The following is a 16,436-nucleotide window of genomic DNA, read 5'->3' on the forward strand; positions in this document are numbered from 1 at the left end:
CTCACTTCTTGAAAGTTCAAACCACCTGTCCCAGGACCACTGTATCGTGGAGACAAAGCTTCCAACATGTAAGTCTTGTAAACAAACATCCAAACATGTAAACTACATCCAAACCATAGCATGCCCTTTATCATATTGAAATTCATTTTTATCAAAATGTTACCAAATACTTCTTGCATTTATTGATATAATCATAAGGTTTTTCCTCCTTTATTTCTTTTCTTTTTAGGAAATAGTAGGGCTTAAACTCAGAACCTTAAGTTCACTAGGCTGCTGTTCTACCTACTTGAACTTCTTGATGCTTAATAGGAAATGGAATCTAGTAAACTTATCTGCCCTGGCTGGCTTTGATTTGAAGTCTTCCAGATTTCAGCCTCCTTGAATAGCAAAGATTACAGGTCTTTGGCACTTGGCTTTGTAGTTATAATAGCTGATTTAAATAGAGTCCTTCTATGCTAATGAACAACTGGGCCATTTTTTGGTTAATTTTTGTTAATTTTAGTTGACCGATTATTTTCCTGGACTTATGGGTCATATTTTACTTGTTTTCATGTCTATAATTTGTGTTGTAGCCTAGATATTATGGACAATACCTCTAAACCTATAAAAGTATGAATTTCATTATCATTTTCAAGAGTGCTGATGTTTGTTACTATCAGCAATTGAATTGCCAGCAAGTTACTTTGAATTTAAACAGGTTTGGATTTGTGTTGTATGTAGAACAATGGTGGGGGAGTATTTCCTAAGCAGCTTTAAGGTGCCACACAATCTTCTTTGTGTATTTGTTTATAGCTTAATTTTAGTATTTTTTAAAGAAAGTTTACAGAAAGCCTTTCTCTAGGATATGAACTTATTGAGTTCTCAACTGAAGTCCAAGATATTAATGATATCTCTACTTCTGTACCAAAGATTAACTTTGCTTCAGCATTGCCCAGTGTGTGGTATTTCTGTTCTGCTTTCACACCATAACCCCCACTTTTCAGTAAATCTTACAGTGAGAAATAAGATGAGGTAGAAGAACAGCAAAGCTAAAGTGTGGTTTTAGAAAATACACACAAAATAAGCCTTTCCAACATGACAACCTACTAAATCGAGAACAATGGATTATCAAGAGTAAAAAAGGTATTCATATAGACTTTAATGATATCTTTAAATGATTAGGAAATGTCATAAGTAAACTTTTACAAGCACATTTCATAATTTAATGATAATAAATGTAATATACTGTTAACTTACTTAACAGTATATAACATCAGCACAAAAAGTACAAATCTGAATAGCTCTGTATTGACTAAAGTATTTATACTTTCTAATTAATCTTTCTATAAATAAAACTGTAGACTCATCACATACTTTTGTGACTCTTACCCAATATTAAAAGAAAGAAATAATACTGATGGGTCACAGATTTGATGAGATACTACATGTGAGTTTCATCAGAATTAGCACTATAGACTTAGACAACTTTTTATTTTTAGAGTCATCTGTCCTGCACATTGTAGGATGTTTAGCAGACTTCCTGGCTTCTATCCATTAGATGTCAATAGTAACTCCGAATGTAGGATGGAGAGGTTTCAAGAAGTTGCCAAAAAACCCCTGAATAACAAAATTCACCCTTCCTATCCAACTGAGAATCATTTAAACTAGAAGGAAAGGGAACATTTCCCATCTCCTTTTGTTGGTATCTAAATTGTGTAAAGGCATTAGAAAAAAGAAAGTGGCAGATCAGTCTTCCTTATGAACATAATGTAAGAAATTAAGTCCAGAAACATATAATAGAACTGACTACATAGACTTTGCCCTAGAGATGCAAAGTGAGCTCAACATTCGAAAGTCAGTCAATATAATTTGCTATGTTAACATCATAAAAAGATTTTTAATGTTAATTCAAGCAGATACAAAAATTTTATTGACTTCCATTGCTCATTCATTATAAGAGAAAAAAGGATCTCTCAGCAAACCAGAAATTTGTTCAAGGGTATTGACAAATTTACAACTCTTTAATGACAAATACTTTGAGCACCAAGGTAAGTTATATAGGAAGTTCTAGTTAGTAAAGAGTAGGTATGTTACCAAGGTAACATGATTGCATAGAAAAAAATCCCACCTGCAGAATATTTAGAAATATAATTTAGCATTCTTTAATAGTCACAGAACATAAGCTCCTGTGAAAAATAAATTGAATATCTATATAAAACAATAGTAGTTAGCGTACAAAACATGAGAAGAAATTTACAGTAGCACCAAAACCATAAAATATATGTCTAGAACCCAGCACTGAGGAACCTGAGGCAGCTTGAGCTACACAGGACTCAAAAAACCAAACAATCTGTACCAGTGGCATACACTTATAAGCCTAGCTCTTCAGGGTACTGAGATCTGAGATTCAAGGTTCGAAGCTAGGTAAGATTCAAGAGAATCTCCAATTAACCAACAAAAAACAACAATTAGTGGCATGGCTCAAGGGGTAGAGGGCCAGTTGTGAATGAAAAAGACCAAGCAAGAGTACAAGGCCTTAAGTTCAAGTCCCAGAACTGGCACAAAAAATTTTACTAAGAAAACTTAAAATAAATGGATTTGAACAGTCAGTATTATTGTAAATACCTTTTTTCCAAACTAAAGATTAGAATCAGTGCAACTTCAAAGTATCAGCATGTGGTTTTTATTTTTTCTTTTTATTATTTAATTAGTTATACAAAGGAGTTGCCATTTAACTAAGCAGTTTATGAATACAATATATCTTGTTTAATGTCACTCCTTCCAACATTCTCATCCATCCCACCCCTATCCTTTCCCTCACTCTTCCCAATTTTGTAGGATATACATTGAATTCTTGACTGCTTTCTTCCTCTCTTCTCTTCATTCACCTATCCCTCTCTTCTGGACCCCTTTCAGATACCAGCTTCCTGGTATTTTGCTGAGCTTTGATTTTTGGCTTTCTAAGAAATTACATTATTTGAGTTCTCCCTAGAGTCTACCATATTTCAGTTAATACTTTTGTATATACACACCAAGCTATTTACTTATAACAGTGTACTGTTTTTACTCTGAAATTTACATGGTAATGTAAAGTGCCTAAAATAGCAAAGATGACATTTGATATTTTTTAAATTTAATTTATTTATTAATTGAACACAGATTTTTTGACAAGGTGTTGTGCAAAAAGGATACAGTTACATAGTAGGGCAGTGTGTACATTTCTTGTGATATCTTACGCCCTGTTTTTCTATCCCTTCTCTAGGTCAGGTAGACATATATACAATATACAATGTATCAAGAACATATACAGTAGCCACGTGGCCACGCCCAAGAAAGTTCGTCTAGGGCTTTAAATGTAATGTCGATATTAGACCATATGTTGACAGTAGTCTTATATGAACGTACATACATAGCTTTTGAGCGATTGTATTCCCCCGAGAGGTCAGTTTTTGACCTTTATATGTTGAGTAATTGTTTGGTTTTAGTTACATAATGTTGGGTTGCTGCCCCAATCCTGTGGGGAATACTATTTGACAAGCAGTTTTTGGTTTCACAGACTTGGTCTCTACTGTCTCTCCATCTCCCTCTGTTAACAGTCATATATCAGGGAGATCATGCCCCTTTGTTTTCTGTGTTCTAGGCTTGTCTCGCTCAACATTATTTGTTCGAGTTCTGACCATTTCCCTGCGAATAACAATATTTCACCATTCCTAATCGCTACATAGTATTCCATTGTGTATAAGTACCATATTTTTTGGATCCATTCGTCTGTGGAGGGGCATCTGGGTTGTTTCCATATTTTGGCTATTGTGAATTGTGCCGTGATAAACATGGAAGTACAAATGTCTTTTTGTTATCTTGGGGTTTGCTGTTTAGGATAGATGCCTAGGAGTGGTATGGCTGGGTCATAGGGTAGGTCTATATTGAGCTTTTTGAGAAACCTCCATACTGTTCTCCAAAGTGGTTGTACTAATTTGCACTCCCACCAACAATGGAGAAGGGTTCCTCTTTCTCCGCACCCCCTCCAGCATTTGTTGCCTGAGTTCAGAGTATAGGCCATTATAACTGGAGTAAGGTGGTATCTCAGGGTTGTTTTTATTTGCATTTCCTTTATTATCAGGGATGTTGAGCATTTCCTCATGTGTTTCTTTGCCATTTTTATATCTTCTCTTGTGAAGTCTCTCTTTAGCTCCTTTGCCCATTTCCTAATTGGTTTATTGGGCTTGGAAGGGGTTAGTTTTTTGAGTTCTCTGTAGATGACAGATATCAGGCCTTTGTCTGTTGCTGTGCTGGTAAATATCCTTTCCCATATCGTTGGCTGTCTTTCTATTTTGTTGGCTATGTCCTTAGCTGTGCAGAAACTTTTTAATTTGTAGTAGTCCCATTTGTCAAGTCTCTCCCCTATTTGTTGTGCCCCTGGGACTCTATTCAGGAAGTTCCTTCCTGTGCCTATAAGTTCTAGCGTCTTTCCTACTCTGTCCTTCAGTAGTTTCAATGATTCAGGTCTGATGTTGAGGTCCTTGATCCATTTTGAGTTGATCTTGGTGCATGGTGATAGGCTTGAGTCTACTTTGAGTTTTCTGCATATGGCTGCCCAGTTCTCCCAGCACCAGTAGTTGAAGAGGCTATGTTTATTCCATTGTATGTCTTTAGCTCCTTTGTCGAATATCAGCTGGCTGTAAGAGTGCGGTTTTATTTCTGGATCTTCAATTCTAATCCATTGGTCTTCCGATCTGTTTTTATACCAATACCAGGCTGTTTTTGTTATGATGGCCTTGTAGTAGAGCTTGAAGTCTGGTATTGTGATACGTCCTGCACTGCTTTTTTTTTGGCCTAGAATTGCTTTGGCTATTCTAGGTTTTTTGCTGTTCCATATGAATTTATGGATTGGTTTCTCTATTTCAGTGAAGAATGTGGCTGGGATTTTGATAGGGATTGCATTGAATTTGTATAACAATTTGGGCAATATGGCCATTTTCACTATATTGATTCTGCCTACCCATGAGCATGGGAGGTCTTTCCGTCTCCTTGTGTCTTCTTTGATTTCCCTTATTAGATTTTTATAGTTTTCATTAAATGGGTCCCTCACGTCCTTGGTTAAGTTGATCCCTAGGTACTTTATTCTTTTTTTGGCTACTGTAAATGGAATTGTTTCTATAATTTCCTTTTCTGTTTGTATATTGCTGGTGTACAGAAAAGCTGCTGACTTTTGTGGATTGATTTTGTATCCTGCTACTTTGCCAAATTGGTTTATTAGGTGTAGGAGTTTGGGTACTGAGTTTTTTGGGTCCTTCAGATATAAGATCATGTCATCTGCGAATAGGAATAACTTGATTTCTTCCTTGCCGATGTGGATCCCTTTGATGTCCTCCTCTTGCCTTATTGCTATGGCTAGGGATTCCAGCACTATGTTGAAAAGAAGTGGGGAGAGTGGGCATCCTTGTCTTGTTCCTGAGTTTAGGGGGAATGATTTAAGTTTCTCTCCATTTAATATGATATTAGCAGTTGGTCTGTTGTATATGGTTCCATCTATTCCTGTTCTCTCCAAAGCTTTTAATAGGTATGGATGTTGTATTTTGTCAAAGGCTTTTTGGGCATCGACTGAGATAACAATGTAATTCTTAATTTTAGATCTGTTTATGTGGTGAATTACATTGATTGATTTACGGATGTTGAACCATCCTTGTGACTGTGGGATGAAGCCTACTTGGTCATGATGTATGATTTTCTTGATCAGTTTCTGGATCCTGTTAGCTAATATTTTATTGAGGAGCTTTGCGTCTGTGTTCATTAGTGCTATTGGTCTGTAGTTCTCTTTTTTTGGTTGGGTCTTTGCCTGGTTTGGGAATGAGTATGATATTAGCTTCGTAGAATGAGTTTGGAATTTCAACCTCTGTTTCTATTTCGCGGAAGATTTTGAGGAGTATTGGTATTAGCTCCTCACTAAAGGTTTTGTAGAATTCGTTGGTGAATCCATCTGGGCCTGGGCTTTTCTTTGTTGGGAGGTTCTTGATTACCTACTGTATCTCACTGTAAGTTATTGGTTTATTTAGTTGATTTATTTCTTCTTGGTTCAGTTTGGGCAGTTTGTACTTCTCTAAGAATTGATCCATTTCTGTAAAATTATTGTTTTTTGCTGAGTAGAGGTTTTGGAAATAGCTCCTTATGATTGTTTGAATATCGTGTCTACTTGTAATTTTTCCGGTGGAGTCCTTGATTTTACGTATGTGAGTCTCTTCTTTTTTTTGTAAGTCTTGCGAGGGGTCTGTCAATTTTGTTTATTTTCTCAAAGAACCAGCTTTTAGTCTTATTTATTTGTTGAATGGTCTTTCTATTTTCAATCAGATTTATCTCTTCTTTAATCTTTGTGATCTCTCCCCTCCTAGTCATTTTAGATTCTGTCATTTCTTGTTTCTCCAGTTGTTTTAGTTTCATCGTAAGGTTATTCACCTGCTCTGCTTCCATTCTTTTAATGTGAGTGCTGAGGGCAATGATCTTGCCCCTCAGTACTGCCTTGGCTGTGTCCCATAGGTTTCTTTGTGATGTGTTTTCATTGTCATTGTGGCTTATGAATTTGTTGATTTCATCTTTAATTTGGTCTGTGGCCCAAGTGTTGGATAGCAGTGTGAGGTTTAGCCTCCAAGAGTGTGTATAGCCTCTGTGGTATCCTTTGTTGTTGAGGGTTACCTTTAATCCACTGTGATCAGATATAATACATGGGATGACGTCAATACTTTTGTATTTGCTGAGGTTCTTTGTGTGGGCTATGACATGGACTATTTTGGAATATGATCCATGGGCTGCTGAAAAGAAGGTGTATTGGGTCTCTGTAGGGTGGAAGATTCAGTATAGGTCTGTCAGATCCATTTGGGATATGGTGTTACTTAGGTCCTCAGCTCCCTTGCTAATCTGCTGGGTGTTGGATCTGTCTCTTGGAGAGAGTGGGGTATTAAGGTCACCCACTATGATTGTGTTTGTGTCTATCTTGTTCTGTAATTCTGTGAGAATTTGCTTGACATATGTAGGGCCTCTTTTGTTCAGTGAGTATACATTTATCACCGTGATGTCTTGATTCTGGATTTTTCCTTATATTAATATGTAGTGTCCTTCTTTGTCTTTTTGAGTTGATTTTAATGAAAAGTCCAGCTTGTCTGAGATCAGGATGGCTACCCCTGCCGTTTTAGTAGGTGTATTTGCTTGGTAGATCTTGCTCCATCCTTTCATTCAGAGCCTGTTTTTGTCGCTTGCTGTAAGGTGGGTTTCTTGTAGGCAGCAGATGTCAACTTTTTGTTTGCGGATCCATCCTGCTAGTCTGCTCCTCTTTATTGGAGAGTTTAAACCGTTTATATTTAAAGAGATCAAGGATAAGGGTTTTTTTTCTCCTTCCATTTTCTTGTTGGGCTGTTTTTTCCTCTTTTTTTTTTCTTGTCTTTAGTGAGCTGTTCTTTCTGTTGGACTTTGGCTATTGTAGTTTCTTTCTGTTTCTGTCTGTGTGTCTTGTACGATCTCTGCTAGGTGGGGCTCCCCTCTTAGAATTCGCTGTAGGGCTGGTTTTTAATTCACACACTCCTTTAGCTCCTCTTTGGTGTGGAAAGATCTGGTTTTCCCTTCTAATGTGAACTCCAATTTCGCTGGGTATTTGATCCGAGGTTGCATATTGTTAGCCTGAAGTACTTGGATGGTGTTCTTCCACTCACTTTGTGCTTGGTAAGTTTGTGTGGATAGGTCAGCTGTTATTCGAATCCTCTTCCCATTGTAGAAAATTTATTTCTTCGCTTTGGCTGAATTCAGAATTTGCTCTTTAATCTTGAGATCTGAAGTCTTGAATATTATGTGCCTTGGGTGGCTTTTCTGGGGTCTGGCCTGCCAGGTGTCCTATAGGCTTCGGTTACCTGGATGGGGTCCCTTGTGAGATTGGGGACGTTTTCTGCAATAACTTTATTGAGAACATGTTTAAGCCATCTGCTCTGGTATTTGGCTCCTTCTTCTATTCCAATTATGAGCAAATTATATCTCTTGTCTTTGTCCATTAGTTCCTGGATTAGTCTGCCCTGAAGCTTCACCGTTTCTTGGAGTGTGGTCATTTTCTGGTTGTTGTCGGCTGCTTCATCGTCCAGGCGAGAGAGTCAGGATTCCATATGGTCAACTCTTTGTGTTGTGGTTTCAATTCCGGAGTTTATGGATGTCAGAGAGCTATTTATGGTTGTCAGATCAGCTCTGATCGTGGAAATATCTTCCTTTAATGAGTTGTATTTTAAATCTATTTTTTCATTCATTTCAAGTCTCAGAATGTTAAGGTCTTCTTTAAAGGAGGCTTGCATTGTATCCATTTTTGCTTCCATTTCTTTCTTGGCTTCCTGGGTGTCCTTCAAGATTTCCGCTCTAAACTCCTGGAATTGTTTTCTGATTTCATTTCTGACACTTTCCATCATTCCTGTTAACATAGCCTCATTTGCTTTTTTATTCTCCATCTCCTCTTCAGTCGTGCTGCTTTTTGGAGCTGGCGAGTTGGCTTGCTCTTTGATGAACTGTGTTATGTTTCTTTGTGATTTGCGCATCTGGAGATCTATGGATGGCCTCTCAGGTTTGGTTTATAGCTCTGCCCTCCCTCCTGTGTAGGCGCGTCTACCAGAGCAGGTGATGCCGCTGTGGCCCCGCCCACCTGTGCATGGTACGCCTACCAGAGCGGGTGCTGTCGCCGGGGGCCCTGCCCACCTGTGCGCTGTGTGCCCACTACAACAGGCACTGGCTCTGTGGCCCCATCCACTTTAGCTGGGTACACCTCCCAGAGCGAGCCCCAGGTTGTTGGGTTGTGTTTGCGCCCTCCCTCGTGTCCGTTGTGGGGGGTGGTATGTGTGGGTCCCAGTGGGATCGACTGTCCGGGTGCGGGTTAGCGCCCTCAGACCTTGCCTCCGCTGCGAGGGGGGGGGGGCGTGATCAGGCCCAGGTGTCCCTGCTGTGCTGGTATTGCCCACCAGCGCCTGTGATTTTAATTGTTAAGAGTCTGTGAGGTCCAGGCGCCTCGGGTGGGGCTTGCACTGCCGGCCGTCCCCTGGCCCCTGTTGGGAAGGGGGCAGGGCCGATTAGGCCAGTTCAGGATCCTGTGTGGCCTTGGGGCTGCTCCGCCCTTCCCCTGCTAAACTGACTTCCCAGCGCCTGATGGGAGCTTCCCGCCTGATTTGGGGGTTCTTTGTTCCCTCAGAGTGGGGAGGGGGAGGGAGGGAGATTTAGCTTCTTTGTAGGGTTTGGGTCTCTGATAGCTGGTCTCCCATTGGGTGAGGGGGTAATGGGGGACTCACTGATCCTGGATTGTGTGTGTGTCCTGCGCAGCCATTGGTCCTTCAGGGGGTGGCGAAGTGTCATGGTGGCGTTCCCGGCTCCCCCCTTCTGCCGTGCTGGGTTCCCCAGCCACCGTCCGTCCGAACCCGGTGTGGACCCGAACTTCTCGTTGCCGCTGTCGAATGTCTTGGTCTGCACCCTCCCTAGTGACCGTGGGGTCCCGCTGTCTGGATTCTGCGCTCCTGGCAGCCTGTCTGCCAATCGCCCGGTTCCCCTTTCCCAGCCTGGCCCTGTTTGGGCCAGGGTCAGCTGGTGGGGGGAGGGTGCCCCGGAGATTCTCTGGCTCCGTGTAGGTTTTCAGCTCTTCTTTTTTACTCCTTTGTGTTTTCCTGCATATCTCCACTGCTTCTGGCTGCTGGTTTTGCTGAGTTCTTGATGGGGTGTTGGGTGTTGGAGTTCCCAGCTTGCTATTCAGTTGGAGTGAGTCGGGGTGCCTCCCTACTGTGTCGGCGCCATCTTTTCCTCTCCCTGACATTTGATATTTTAAGAGAGTAAGTTGAGGGACTTATCTACCTAATTTCAAGCATATAATATAAATTATTGTTATTTAATCAGAATTGTGCTCAGAATTGGATAAAAGGAGGGAGGGATGGATTAACAAAAGACAAATAGACATAGATTTCTTTTTTTTAATTTTTATTGTCAAAACATAGATTTCTTAATACATGTATTTCATACATATATGCGATACATCTAAGAAATAAGTAATTCCTAGAAGTGGATTAGGATCTTCAGTAAATAATAATAAGATTTTAGAGAAATCAGAAGACAAGGGAAAAAGGTATTTATTCTCTACGGGTTGCAAATTGGTGGAAGGCAAATCAAGGCAAGTTAATAAAACCTGTTCATGTATATTTGTCTGAGATCATCTATAGGCAAAAGATAAGGATCTGATGTTGTCTGTAGTGGTCAACCTTTATTCTTTTCATATGGGGTGACACAAACTTTTTCACTCAGGAAGATATTTCTTACACTTTATTAGTTCCTGTCTAGCTTGAGTCAAATAGAACATGGAAGCCAGGTAATTGTCCTGCAATTGCTTCTTTTAATCGTGCTCAACTCAGTAGTCCTTCATGTGTTTTGGAACATATATTTGTACAGAGATGTATCCTACCTCCTCCTCATAAGCTCTCAGGATTTTTTGATGTACTGGGGATCAAACACATGATACATACTAGGCAAGTGCACTATTCCTCCAGGATTTTTAAGGAATACTTTTTCATAGAAAATAAACTGTTTATCCCAAGCCTTTTCACAAAGAATATTTTTTCCACTCCTTTGTATACATTATAAAAATTACCGGAGCTAGGTCCACTTGCTCACCATTTGAGGGCCAATACTTTAGAAATGAGAGTTACTACGAAGGAAATCAGGCTTATTCAAAGGCTGGCATCTTACATTAGAAGATGGAAGGGTTATATGACACTATCATCTCTTCCAAAAATACATCCTGAGGAACATAGGTAAACTAACGGAATGCTATAAGGAAGTATAATGGACAGAAAGAATACAGGCTGCACAGATTCGGTCCTGAGTGATCTTCATTCTAGATGTTTGTCTCCTTTTTAATTTTTTCTATGGCTGGTACACCACAATGAACCTTGAATCCCTTGGAATCATTCCCATGGGTCTTTTGTTGTTGTTGTTGTTGTTGTTGTTGTTGTTGTTGTTGTTGTTGTCGTCGTCGTCTGTCGTGGGGCTTGAATTCTGGGCCTATGTGCTGTCCCTGAGCAGGTGCTCTACCATTTGAGCCACAGTGTCACTTTTGGTTTTCTGGTGGCTAATTGGATATAAGAGTCTCACAGACTTTCTTGCCTGGGCTGGCTTTGAACCACAATCCTCAGATCTCAGCCTCCTGAGTAGCTAGGATTCCACCCATGAGCCACCAGCACCCAGCCCTATGGTTCTTTAAACAGACATTGCTAGCTGGGTGCTAGTGGCTCATACCTCATAATCCTAGCTACTCAGGAGGCTGAGATTTGAGAATTGAGGTTCAAAGGCAGCCTAGGCAGGAAAGTCCATGATCTCCAGTTAAACACCAAAAAGCCAGAAGAGGAGCTGTGGCTCAAGTGTAGAGTACTAGCCTTGAGCAAAAAAGCTTAGGGAGAGAGATCATGCCCTGAGTTCGAGGCCCAGAAAAGCATACATGCATACACACATGCACACATATGTATACATACAAACAAACACAAAAAAACAGATATACTATTTTTCTACAAGTTAAACTTTATAGCAATTAACATGTTTTATCCTAGTTGATGCATAGAACAGAAGAGTATGGAGAGATGTCACATATTCTCATATATCTGAAGGTTACCAGATATTCTTGGTGATGTAAATATGAAAATATAAGAGTAGCAGTTAACATCTTAATCATATATGTATAGATTCTCTTTAAAGTTTAGAATGTTTGTCAGGGACCTTGTAAAGGATTACAAATGTGAATCACTGACACCTTGCTCCATCACTCTTATTTAGAACTTCCAGGTTATTTAAGTTTATAGTTATGCTGTCTAAATTTAGCATCCTTTCTGAAGTCAGAATTTGTAATAAAGGCCCATCTTTATGTCAACTCTGATAAACAGTAGATAGGAGTGCTAACATGTTTCTTGCAAACTTCTCTTGTGAATTTCACTATGTCCATTTTTATTGCATTACATGCTTCCTCTTCTATCATTACTATTCCAGGAACCATGTGGTTGATAAAAATATAATTTAGAAAATAATAAATAAGTCATGTTTACACCAGTGCCTCCACTAGTAAAACCAATGTAACAATAGAAGATAGGTCTTTCTTATATTTGTCTACTCAGAACCTAGCATAAACCCAGGTACTCTTGAAATCCAGGCCCATAGCACATCTGAGGACTGTAATATGCATCGTCAGTAACAATCTGATGAATGTATAAATGAATGACTGATTTGGCAGTTTATTGAACACGAATAAAGAAAACAGGTTGAGACTGCTGAGGTTTTTTTCATGAGTGATTGGGAGGATGTGATATCATTAAGTGAGAATGGGTACAAATAGAGGAACTAGTTTCAAGATAAAGGTATTGAGTTGTTTTAAACAGCATGCCTTGATTTGGGAAGCACAACAAGACAGCCCTTTGCAGCTTGCCATTGGATACTTGACCAGGTCAGCAGAGTTCCACAGTACTGTGAGCTAAAGGAATCTACAAATCACAGTTGAAAATAGAAAGGTGGGGCAAGAAAGAGATAAGGAGGTAGAAAACTCAATAATAAAATCCTCAAGAATGTGTGTACTGAAGGGAAAGGAATTAGTAGAATTCCAAGTAAAAGCTTCTGTACCATGAAGGATATAGTTTCTAAGCTAAAAAAGACAACCTACAAAATGGGAAATCTTTGTCAGCTATACATTTGGCAAATCTAATAACTAGACTATGTGAGGAGCTCAAAAAAACTAAAACTCTAAAAAATCAACCCAGTTAATATATATAGATATAGATATATACAAAGAAATAAAACAAACTCTAAAAGAAGTTAATATGGCTAATAAATAGCATGAAGAAATACTCAACATCCTTGGCCATAAGGGAAATGCATGTCAAAACAACATTGAAATTCTCTCTCACTTCAGTGAGAAAGGCCATCATCCAGAATATGAACAGCAACAAACACTGGTGACAATGTGGGGAAGAAGGGAGGCTAATACACTAATACTCTTCTCTGTTGGTGGGAATATAAATTGTAGAAGTCAGTATGGAGATTAAAAAAATAAAAGATAAACATAGAACTATCCTGCCATCCAGTGATATAACTCTTTGAACATTTATCAGAACATTGCATGACAGGTTACAACAAAAGCACCTATACATCCCAGTTTCTTGCAGCACAGTTCACAATAGCCAAGTTATGGAAAGTGTCCAGATGTTCTACAGCAGATGAATGAATCAAAATTGTGGTACATATACAGCTAAGAAACAGGCATTGATAAGAGATCTCAGTCTAGAATAGCCTGGACAAGAACAAAAAATAACACAAAAAGGATGATTTAAGCAGTCAATTCCTTACCTAGCAAGTATAAGGCTATGAATTCAGAACTCCATTACTACCTGGAAAAAATATCTTTGAAGGTCTAGAGGCATGGCTCAAATGCTAGAGTGCTTGTTAACAAGGGCCCTGAGTTAAGAAATCAAATTTAAAGTAATTTTACAAACAAAATATTTTAAATTGCTATGCATGCACTTTCACACACACACACCCCACACACACATTGTAGAGCTGAGTTGATGCTAAGAAGTTCACTAAGTGTGGCATCATCATCAGTTGTGTTTAAATCATTGTGTGATCTACTGAGTCCTTCCCTGTGCACAAATTTGTGAGAATGTGCCTCTGAAGAAACAAATGGTAAGCATGTTTTCCCTTCAAAAAACAAAGTAATGTAAATATAAGTGATCAGGTGAAATGTAAATGAATTAACATCTATAGCACAGTACTGAATTCTATGTGTCTTGAGTATTTGTGGTTTTTCCTCAGTGGTAGGGAACCATGTATTCCTGGATAACAAGGGTCCACCATACTTGTGTTTTTACAAAAATTAGATTACATTATATATTGTGTTGTCACAAATTGCTTTCTTCTAATTGAATAGCATAGCATGAACTTTCCCTACATCAGTGTAGCATTCTTTTTAATGCTTAAATAATGTTTCCTGCAATAGATATGTGTCCTTAGTTTATCCTTCTATTGAATTGTGTTTGCCTCTATCTCTGTCTCTCTCTGTGTCTCTCTGTCACTGTCTCTCTCTTACTTGTGTGCACACGTGTGTGTGTGTGTGTGTGTGTGTGTGTGTGTGTGTGTGTGTGTGCTGGTCCCGGAGTTTGAACTTATGGCCTGGACACTGAGCTTTTTTTGCATTTTAGCTCAAGATAAGAATCTGCTTGGCTTTCTTCCTGCCTGGCTAGGTTCCAATCCCCATCCTCAGATCTCAGACTCCTGAGAAGATTATAGGTATGAGCCACCAGTGCCCAACCTCGATTCAATTCTTTTTTTTTTCTTTATTGTCAAAGTGAGGTACGGAGGGGTTTCAGTTTCATATGTAAGGCAGTGAGTACATTTCTGGTTCAACCTGTTACTTCCTCCCTCATTCCCACACACAGCCCTCCCCCTCCCCCTTTTCCTCTCCCTCCCATGAGTTGTACAGTTGGTTTACACTAAATGATTTTGTAAGTATTACTTTTGGAATGGTCTATAAGTGTAAGTACTCAGGAGGTTGAAATCTGTAGCAACTCAGTTTGAAGCCAGCCTGGGCAGAGTAATCTTTGTAGATTATTTGTAGTCCTATTTCCAATTAAACAGCAAAATGCCAGGTTGGAAGTATGACTCAAGTAGTGGAATGCCAGATGTGATCAGGAAAGCCAAGAAACAGCACAAGACTCAGAGCTTGATTCTAGGTACCAGCACACACACAAAAGTAGAATTGTTAGAGGAGAAGTACATTTTTATTTTGTGTTGACACATCACCTACAAAAACACAATGTCATCCAGCAGTTATTCTAAGAACTTCACTGATAATGATGTTATAAACTTTTCCGTTAAAGGTACAGGTTTGGGGTTTAGAAAAGTGGACTGTTCTAGTTTAGAATGGAGTCTGATCTTACCTAAATCTTAGGAAGAGTCTAGTTGAAAATGAAAAATATGAACACACTTTGCGGTACATTGGTGAGCCTTTAATCCCTGGCATTCATTTTTAATGTTTAGAAAACATTTTAGATATGCAGTTCTCATTTAAACATTTTTTATTCCTGTAGATATTCTGATTCTAAGTCATCATATTTTGTGACTTTATTAGCAATTTCATGAGTTTGAGTCTCATTTCTCCAACTCCAAATATGTGCTTCTGGAATAAACACCATTGCTTCTCCAAAGTTATTATGGCAAGACCCAAAACAAACCTTTAGTAAATTATTCAAATTCTACCTAAATAAAAATATAAGAAAAAGAAAGTTCTTGATGCCATGGATTGATTGTACTTCAACTCATGCTGAATCTAAATATCTTCGTATGTCCCATATCCCTTTTTGTACTCTCTACAGTTCATTTATTTTTGCTTTTTCAGTTTATTAACATCAAAATGTGATGAATGGCCACCTGCAACCTCAGCATCCTTTAAAAAGTACCAAGACTCCCCACACCGTAAAGAGAACAGAAGGGAGAAGAAGACAGTTGGGTTTCAGTCATGTATAGAAGAAGATGCCCAGAGGGTGTGTCCAAAAACAGATACGTGCAAACCCCAAAGAGGTAAGTTGTTTCATGTTTGTTCTTCTGCATGACTCTTGGGTAACTTTGGAAGGGAATGAGCTTGACTGTACAGAAGAGAGGCCGAGGGCTGAAGAGGTATGAAACCCCTTCTCTTCAGACCTTGTTAACACTCATCTTTTTTACCTGTTCACAGCTATTTATCCCAATTCCCTTATTTACCTTTTTTTAAACTTTTTAAAAAAAAATTTATTTTATTTTTTTCTGGTCCTGGGGCTTGAACTCAAGGCCTGAGCAATGTCCCTGGCTTCTTTTTGCTCAAGGCTAGCACTCTTCCACTTGAGCCACAGTGCCACTTCCAGCTCTTTCTGTTTATGTGATGCTGAGGAATTGAACTCAGGGCTTCGTGCATGCAAGGCAAGCATGCTACCGCTAAGCCACATTCCCAGCCCTTTTTTTCACATTCTTTTTTGCTTAAATTTCGCCTGCCTTTTTACCTCTAGCCACTGTTAAACTTATTTGAGAGTGTAACACTACTTTATGAGAAAACCTTGCTTATACTTCTCCCTGCCTTTCCTACAAACTGCCAGCTTTGTGACTTTTGGTTTTAATTATGATTAATCTAGAAATTGATGAATACTTTCTCCCAAGTAGTTTAGAAAGTGACAATCAGTCCAAACTTCAAAAATAAGACTCTATAATTTGAAGCAAATAATTATATGTTTTGACATAAGCTTTAAGATGACCTAATAGTTTCTTTGCTACCAGAAACAAAAATGAAACTGTGTAGACTTACTGTATGAAGTAGAACTCTCTTTCCTTTCTAGAGAAATAGTCTTTCTGACATGGGAAGCCCTTGATTCACCCCTTTCTTTTCTTAGTCATTGCACTTTGGA

General features: G+C 38.9%; 1 protein-coding gene across 1 annotated transcript in view; it reads left to right on the forward strand.

Annotated features, from left to right (window-relative positions):
- The window catches only part of Kiaa1328 (KIAA1328 ortholog), a 189,554-nt gene that overhangs the window by 129,706 nt on the left and 43,412 nt on the right, over nt 1-16,436 (forward strand). The window contains exon 9 of the mRNA XM_048363542.1: nt 15,401-15,582. Coding sequence (XP_048219499.1) covers nt 15,401-15,582 — 182 coding nt within the window. The remainder of the gene's footprint in view (nt 1-15,400; nt 15,583-16,436) is intronic.

The sequence above is a fragment of the Perognathus longimembris genome, chromosome 15, assembly GCF_023159225.1.
Source record: "Perognathus longimembris pacificus isolate PPM17 chromosome 15, ASM2315922v1, whole genome shotgun sequence".
In the NCBI taxonomy this organism is placed as follows: Eukaryota; Metazoa; Chordata; class Mammalia; order Rodentia; family Heteromyidae; genus Perognathus; species Perognathus longimembris.